The 9,171-nt window shown below is 36.2% G+C and overlaps 2 protein-coding genes across 2 annotated transcripts; one reads left to right on the top strand and one right to left on the bottom strand.

The window, feature by feature from the left end:
* Window positions 1-431: 431 nt before the first annotated feature.
* LOC132552608 (uncharacterized) lies at window positions 432-2,450 on the top strand. Its single transcript, XM_060216794.1, has one exon. The coding sequence runs from the start codon at window positions 432-434 to the stop codon at window positions 2,448-2,450; it is 2,019 nt and encodes a 672-aa protein (XP_060072777.1).
* Window positions 2,451-5,085: 2,635 nt separating this feature from the next.
* Window positions 5,086-5,748, bottom strand: LOC132552578 (uncharacterized). The gene has a single exon (XM_060216762.1). It carries the CDS (start codon window positions 5,746-5,748, stop codon window positions 5,086-5,088), a length of 663 nt encoding a protein of 220 aa, XP_060072745.1.
* Window positions 5,749-9,171: the final 3,423 nt, after the last annotated feature.

The raw sequence follows: 9,171 nt of genomic DNA, 5'->3' as shown, positions 1-9,171 counted from the left end.
TCTGTACAGGTACTTATATAAAGTAATTATGTGGAATAATTCACATTCTTAAATACATTTGTTTTCCATCATTGTCGATTAAAGCAAAATTATATGTGGCAGGTGTATTTCGGCAATGACAGCCCCAGTTAGGATACACAAGTTATTTTGTACACTGACGTTCGACTGCAGGGGCACACTACAAAAAGAAATGCGTATAAATAGAGACGAATCTTATGGTATGGTTTAGCTTATGCTATTGTCATAAACCCACCCCTTTCCCCGCGAGTTAAGTTTATGATAATAAAAGATGAAGTGGGTAAGTAGTTTACCAGTGAGATGTAACTGAATAATGAATTGATACATTTGTAAACAATAAATAATTTTTCTGTTCTTGATAAGTAAACGATAACCTTCTGTTTCAGGTAATATTACACTGACATACATTTATCATGGCGGAAGCCGAACCCTGCCACTTGCAGTCACTGATAGAAGGCATATGTGATTCGTCCCCAGACCCGCATTTGCTTGAATGCCCAATTTGCCTGGAGCAGCTGCAACAACCGAAGTCCTTGCCTTGTCTGCATTCCTTTTGTCAGGAATGTCTAGGAAGCTACATCATAAAAGAGTTGTCGGATAAAGGGTCGTCTGCGACTTCTTTCTCCTGTCCTGTGTGCCGAAGAATCATTGAGCCGGTGAACCCATCAGAAGCCAAAGGGAAATGGGCTGAACAGTTCCCCATCAATAATTTGGTTGTTGAGATGATCAAACTGTCACAGAGAACGGTTATTTCTAAAACATGCAGACCATGTGAGAAGAGAGGTAAAGTTGGTGTATTAGCAAAGTTTTGGTGTAAACCAAATAATACGTTCTTCTGTGCTGATTGCAAAGTAAATTACCACGACGTGATTCATGAAGAGTGCAATCCAGAAGACCTCACTAACGTGAATGTACCAGTTGTAAAAAGTCCGAAAGCCATTGTCTATGGATGTGCAAAACACAATGAAAAGATGGAGTATTACTGCGAGGACCATCAGCATCTTATTTGCAGGAAATGTATCGACAACGACCATCGGAAGTGTGAAGTTGTAACGTCAGCAGAGGAGTCATACGATAAACTGAGAAAGAGCTCAAAGGTCGATGATCTAATTGAGTCATTACATAAGTGCACTGAAGCCATGGAAACGCTGATTAAAGACATTGGCGAACAATTTAAAACAATGGCACATGATCAAGAAACTGCGTTGAGAAGTTTAGCAGATTTACGACGTAAAATAGACACACGATTTGACACACTGCAGAAAGAGATGACGGACAAGCTAGTATCATACTTCAAGGAAGAGAAAGAAAATCTGAATATATCGATACAGAAATGTGAACGGCTGAAGTTCACGATGCAGAAAACGCTGGCGTCGTACGGGAATGAAACCTTAAAGGAAGATGTCGTCGGTACTATTTGTCAGTTTCAAAAGGGAAAGGCGCAAGTGAAATCTTGCGAGGGGCTCATGCAGGAACTCGAGAATTTACCAAAAAACACCATACGTATAAGTCACAAATATGACTCACACGTTATCGACATAAACACCAAGCTTCTTATGGGTGAAATAGTTGTTGATAAGCAATCGAGGAATCTTCCTTCTTTTCCCATGAGTGATGTTTCGATGACATTGTTCAAACGACAGCTGAGGCTGAAACGAAAGTTGAATATACAACTTCCTTCAGATAACAACACCTGCAGTGTCTGTGGAATAGTGTCCCTCCCTGATAGTGGTATCGTTGTAGCGGACAAAGCGAACAAAAACGTTAAGCTTTTTCAAGAAAATGGACATTTTCTTTGTGGAATCTCACTGACTGGGAAACCACGTGATGTTTGTCTAGTAGATGATCATACTGTAGCGGTGATGCTTCCTCCAAATACCATTTCTGTTATCAATATTGTGGACTTTAAGTTGAAACTGTTATCGGAAATAAAAGTTTCCGTAGCTCCTGGTACTAACTGCTATGGTATCACTTACTGTCACGATGCATTTGTCATTGGTACATCGAAATCGATTATCTTTGTTACAGAAAATGGATGCAAAACAAAACAGCATTCAATTAATTTTGCTTGTTTGCACCTCGCTACAGATCATAAGAAAAGGCACGTGTTTGCTAGCATCCATTCTTACAACCAAAAAGAAGTTGCCGTGACCAGACTGTCTGATGGTAATCGCACTGATGTTCTGATGAATGGAAATTTATACCAGGCAACAGGAATAGATGTTGACAGGGAAAACAACGTGTATGTATGTGGACAGGCAACTGACAATGTCATACAGATATCTGAGGACGGTACACACGTCAGGCAACTACTGACATCATCAGATGGAATTAAGCGACCAAGGGCAATTTCTGTGTGTTTAGATAGAGTCTTGATTTCCAGCCAATCACCAGACCAACAAAACACAGTACACGTGTTCCAGTTCGTTTGACGAAAAGTAGTTTAGCTATTGTGTCGATGTCAACAGGTAGATTGTTTATAAAGTAATGAAACATTGAAATAAAATCGAAAACTTGAAATGAAAATCAGGAATCAACAAATTGAAATATGAAATAATGATTGATAGAATGGAAAAGGTTGGATATTATCCATTACCTTTGTAACTGTGATACTTGTCAAATAATGTAAACTGATATTTTCACTAAAGATACAGTAAGCATGGCAAATATACATTGGATATTAGATATAGATTTTTTTCAGAGTAAATGTTGGCGTTGGTACTAGAGATCATCCTGATATGCTCAATGTTCCCCAAAATTGCAATGATATTTTAACATGAACGGTGCGGTGATGAGAGGATTGCCAGTATTGCATCCACTTAATATTTGGATAATCCCGTTCAACACTAAGCGGCTAGATGGACAACGACATCAACAGGAGAATGTTTAACGTTAATTGATATTTCGTTTCAGAATTTGTATTGTCATGATCTTACAAATAAAAGAATTAGATGACAAACAGCCTATGAAATGCCTTTTCTTGTTATCAGACATCGCAAATTAATTAAATGAACAGTATTTTAGGTATTAAAAATTTATTCCCTGATATCTCACAATACACAATATTGTATACTGTTATAATATCCCTTAATGATTGATCACTTTCAATAGAGATATTAAGTCAGTTACGTTCCGAAAGAAATAAGTGATTGTCGAAACTATTATGTTTGTAAATGTGAGTAAGTCCAATGTCAGTGTAGTTATTCAATGTCATGTCATATAATTAACTTCGATTGTGTTCTTTTATACCACAGTCTGTATATACACACGCACCTGACTTATTTCTAATTTGAAATAAGATATATGGAAATTACTAAATTTATTTAATCATGGGATTCGAATGCTCCTCTAGATTTCTTCCGATCAATTTTGATCTTCCGCAGTCGCCTTCTTGGTTTCAAAGTTTCAGTCCTTTGCATCAAAGAGCAGTCCAAGGAGATCGATGTGTGCCTTTTGTACAATATCTAAGAACAAAACAAATAGTCTGTCTTTATAAAGGTACTGTGAAAGAAGAACAAAACATAATGCTTTTACTCTCGAACTGTGTGCTTGTGATCCAAAAAGCAACACTGAATTTTATTTTTTAGTTTCGTAAAGAGCTTGGATGCAGTAAAGTAAAAACATGTTTTTGTTCACTGAGTGCTTGTGTCTCTTAAAATATAAAGATAATGATGTTCATATTATTCAGTGTCTGTAATGAGTGCTTGTGTGTCGTTAACTTTAATTTAAAAAAGGACGTAATATTTATTCGGCACTTATCACAAGTGATGTTTAATGGCAAAGGTATGTATGGCGATGTTGAATCAAAACAAACAGACCGTGCACACACGATTATATTAGAACCCTCGTCTATGTCAACACTGACTATCGTCGAGTCAACAATACTGATCTAACCTTAACTGCATTCAGCAGGTAAAACATAACCTTACAGCCAACAGAGACTAAACACAAACTCCTATCTCCATGGTTTGTATGTTATACACATAAATACATATATGGATTCTGACCATGGGATTTGGAATATACAACAACCTGGTGTTGTAATCTTTATTTGAAGATTGAGTTGGACATATATCGTTATAACAAACCTTTCCAAAGTATTCGGCTTGTCATTAATTGACAACCATTGAATGTTTTGTTTATTCCATTCAACATAAGCACAGTTAAACATTTCAATAAAGAAGAAAATATTTTAAAATCATGTTTGCCATGTGAATAATAATATTGACAAAAATACATGTCAATATAATCTTACTTTAAAATCAAAGTCGATGAATTAAGGGCAAAATACGAATGAAAGAAAGATCGTAAAACTGTGTGCCGGAAGGATAAGCGTCTGAAAGTGTCCTCTATTTCATTAACGCTACTCACCATGTAAATCTTTATCAAATAAAGTAAGTAATGTCACGTTCCCAAATCGGGTAAACAACAGTGGAACCATCAAACACCAAACACATCCAAACGGTACGACCGTAAGATTTCCCCAAGATCTTCATCAACCTGCATCTCTCGAAAACCTGTGATTTGAGCGTATTTGGAAAATTCCGACAAGTTGACGAAAATGGTGATATTGGGAACAAGTCCTTGAATAAAAATCTACCACGACATAAACATCATCGATTGAGGGTGCCCAGAAATGGAAAATCCAGAAGAAAGGAATTAAAATAATCACGCTTGTACAGTTTGGTGGAAAGCTGTCCCTGTTGGTTTATTTCAAATAGAAATTTCCTGACAGTAAAATCACAGTGTATATTCTTTCAAAATTTAATCTGAGGTAGCGTAGGGTGTAACGCGTTGGCTTTACAAATCCATTAGTATTGTGAATTTAAAATGGAATATGATTATTATGGTTTACATATAATCCTGATTTGAATTCTTTTAAATAAGAGTTTCGTTTCATAATTGATTAAGTACAAGGTATTTAAATGTTTATTAAACACTTGTTTGTTCTCTTGAATGGACACACGCAAAACTCCAAAATGATGATTGGATATCATGTAAAGGATATGCGGTAGTTCTTGCCACCAAAACACAACACTTTATACGATTAACGAAATCCTGGAATTCTTATATTGTCATAGCATCGTCATTGTCCGACATCACCCCACTGTCGCCTGTACTGATAGGAGGAGCAAGACCTGCTGCAAGGAAATTGTCACTAGCACTAAGCCCTCGCGACATGAGCAATACTAGCCGTCTGTTGACGGCGTGTGGGGGAAGTCCCAAATGGCGGTACATTAAACGTGAGGGTTTCGGCACGTCCTTGTACCATTTAGCCTTTGTCGGTAAGTGATGCGAAAAGAATCGACCACAGAAAGGATTGTTATCCCTCTCCGCTGGGATGCCTTTAATTTCCCGAGGCGTTGTTGTGAATCCTACTGGAGTGTGTACGTGACATTGGACCCTTCGCAGTTTCTTGATACGAGTACTTGTTTCTACGTTGGGATGGAAGTCGTCCATACTTGGAAGTCTATGTTGAACCTTTCTCAGCTCTTTAGTCACTCTCTCTTTTTGTTTCTTGTAAAACACTTCTGCTTGGTGCTGGTATTTGGTCAGAACCTTTTCTTGTACAACGAGACGTTTGTCTAGCATTGCATTAATTACACGAGTCCTTTCAATGGCGTCCGCATCCAGTTTGTTATATATGTCTGGCACGCATGCATTGTTAACGGGTGGGGCTTCCCTTTTGGCATGAACGTCTAGCTCATCTAGAAAGGTGTCTTTTGTCATGTTTAATCCTTTACGATGTTTAAAAACACAAGTACATGTCACTCGTTTGGTAATTTTTTGTAATATGGACCCTCCACAGCTTTTATATCTGCTAATTAGTGTCACTTTTTCTGAATGAAGTATATGGCACAAAGATCTTGTTCCTCAGGTTCCAACATAAAAACAAATGACTGTTGTCAAACACATCCTACCAACGGTATCCACGTTCCATTAACACTGTTATCAACCAGTTGTCCGTGTGCTTTAATAAGTATCACTAATTTGAAAAATTAATTGGATTAGAATATCCGTACCTTCAACTCCGATGTATTAATTACAATCTCGCATGCTGATAAAGGCAATGCGCGTTATTTTTCTCTCGAGTCAACGAACCGATAAATGGATAGCTCGCTTACCTAGTGCGAATATTTGCATGTATCGTTATCATATCCTAGGTGACAATCGTGCTAATTTACTCGAGGCCCATCTCCGCTGGTACTTCTAATGGACTGGCTTGCTTGATAGTTGATACACAACTTGCATGTTGACCTAGTACTTCGTCCTGTCATCTAAATAAAATCTGTGTATTAACATTTGATGCACACACATTCAACAGTCATTTAGGAAAACGTATCCGTATTAGCGAATTTCCAAATTGCAATTATAAACTTTCCTCTCATCAGCTTGATTAATATCGGACTGTAAGACGTATATTTCATGTCCCGTGAGTTGTTGCCACCTCAACATACATCAACTCGCTGTGAATGTGTATGGCTTTGCACGTCCGGCGTGTGACATTAGCTCTTGACCCCAATGTACATTAGGGGTGTGTTGTCTATGGAGTGGCCAGTCTACGCTCATCACAATTAATGGTCGTTCGATGGGACGGTGTATTGAAAGTGAATAGCTAGATCCCACTTAAGATATGATAAATAGGTTTACCTTTAGGATATATTTGAATATTAATCCACGTAATGTGGTCATTTATACAGTGAGAGCCAATAAGTCGGTCATTTTCTCTCACAAATATCCATTCTCTTGTCGATGTCTATGTTTGTTCAGTAAGTACAGTCGGAGTCCTTGTGTTATGGTGCAGCTTTCCAGACGGGCTTGGTGTTGAACCCATATCATTGTGTTTTTTCAACGTGGAGATTTCTCGGGTTTCTTATCTAGATATCCAGCTAGTGTTTGTTTTGAATGATCGATTTAGTCAATTGTATAAATTTGACATGTGAAAAATAAAATTAAGCTATTTAAGGCCTATTTGTTTGCTGTCATGGGATCTTTCAAAAAGTACATCTCCTACGACCAGGTTACGCTGTGATTATAGAAACAAGATTAGCTTTCTACCTAGCAACCCATAAACATTCATATTTCATATTTCATAGTCCTATAACAATCAACCCACGTGTTGGTATAGGGACACGTCTTGTTAAAGTGAGACAAATATTAACTCATTTTCAAGATAACACACCATATTTGACCAGCGTTCATTTGATATACACAAATTAGACCATTTAATTAAATGTCAGAATTCTGTGTCCAGTTCACAGCACGTACATACCGAACACTGCGGTCATGAAATGAAACATTTGATTGGAATAATACAATGCAATTGAAATCGTTTCTTTAAAAGATAAGGTCACAGCGCTGAGTTTGCTGTACATAGTTAGCACTGAAATAAATCTGTCTCGCTTTATTTTATGTTATCTGTGGTTATATAATTATTAACATTCGCACTGATGGCAGGGATTTATGGATCATAACCATATGTTATGTCAATATTTTGGTTCTCTTGTTAATCAGAGAAAGATTACTTTTCCGGAGCACAAGGTCTTACTTCACTTATACCCCTTGACTGTCTGCTATAAAAACGCATTTATAATCTATTTCTATTTAAAATCAATTTAGAGTTGGTTTTCGTCTACCTTTTTAACATCTTACAAGATAAATTTTAATCTTTCGTCTTTATTCGATGGATTAAGAGTTAGTTCTGTCTACAGGTAGATGTATTGATGGTGTCATGCCTTTATTTATTATCAATATTTATTGACCTTAAAAGTAGCTGAATATGTGGTGCACTTTAATAAAGAATACGGTCTGGTTATTTAACATTTGTGCCCATCACTGTGTGATTCAATAACAATAAATGGCAAGAACAACTTCTGACTTTGACAATTGAATATACATCATGTAAAACTGATCATAGTTATTCAGTTTACATATTTAACTATTGAAATGCATTGTAGCATGGAAAGAAGTTAAAGTGGTTCACAGTTTATTATATATTCTCGCTTTGACAAACTCAGCGAGGCGTGCATGTCTACAAATATTAAATTGTTTTTTTTGCGGATGATTGTTTACAGAAGTTTTTTGCCTGGTCCAGGTAACGCAAATATTAGTAGGAGGTAAATACTCAACATTTATCATTTTGTCCTGTCCGAACAACTGTTCAAAGATTAAAAGAATCCCAATTTTGGTGAGCTGTTCAATGATAAAAAATTCCCGATTTTGTTGAAATTTCACAAACCTGTCTATTCATTTCTTTTCGATGTGTATACTAATAAGGATGGGGTCTCTCTTCCTTAGTTTTTGTTATCATTGCAGTTCGATATGACCGCTATTTTAAACCTCTCGTTTTCATCTACACCTTTCACAGTGGTAATCTATACAGTAATCACATACTGTTTAGCGATGAATCTCTGTTATTGTTCCAAAGAATATTCGAGAAGTGAGCCAGATTTATAAATCTCTGTTATTGTTTCAAAGAATATTCGAGAAGTGAGCCAGATTTATAAATCTCTGTTATTGTTTCAAAGAATATTTGAGAAGTGAGCCAGATTTATAAATCTCTGTTATTGTTTCAAAGAATATTCCAGTAGTGAGCCAGTTTTGTAAATCTTTGTTATTGTTTCAAAGAATATTCCAGTAGTGAGCCAGTTTTATAAATCTTTGTTATTGTTTCAAAGAATATTCCAGTAGTGAGCCAGTTTTATAAATCTTTGTTATTGTTTCAAAGAATATTCCAGTAGTGAGCCAGTTTTATAAATCTTTGTTATTGTTTCAAAGAATATTCCAGTAGTGAGCCAGTTTTATAAATCTTTGTAATTGTTTCAAAGAATATTCCAGTAGTGAGCCAGTTTTATAAATCTTTGTTATTGTTTCAAAGAAAATTCCAGTCAATTTTATATACATAATTATTATGTGATTAGAAAATATTTCAATTTCATGTGAACTGTGAAGATAAATGTTTTCAATGCTCGATAGCAGTGCTCCTAACGTATTGGTTGATGTAAGTCATTTTAGAACTTGATATTACTTATTTTGATCAACCAAAGTTTACATGAAGGGTGACGTCATTGTGGCAAAAGACACCTAATTACTTTCTAGAATACCCCATTGTTTTCGCTTTGTACTTTTAAATTGTCTCCATTTGAAATTTTC

Source organism: Ylistrum balloti, unplaced genomic scaffold, assembly GCF_031769215.1.
Source record: "Ylistrum balloti isolate Yb309-2 unplaced genomic scaffold, AGI_CSIRO_Ybal_v1 Utg370260, whole genome shotgun sequence".
NCBI classification, from domain to species: Eukaryota; Metazoa; Mollusca; class Bivalvia; order Pectinida; family Pectinidae; genus Ylistrum; species Ylistrum balloti.
This window is presented reverse-complemented; position numbering and strand designations above follow the sequence as displayed.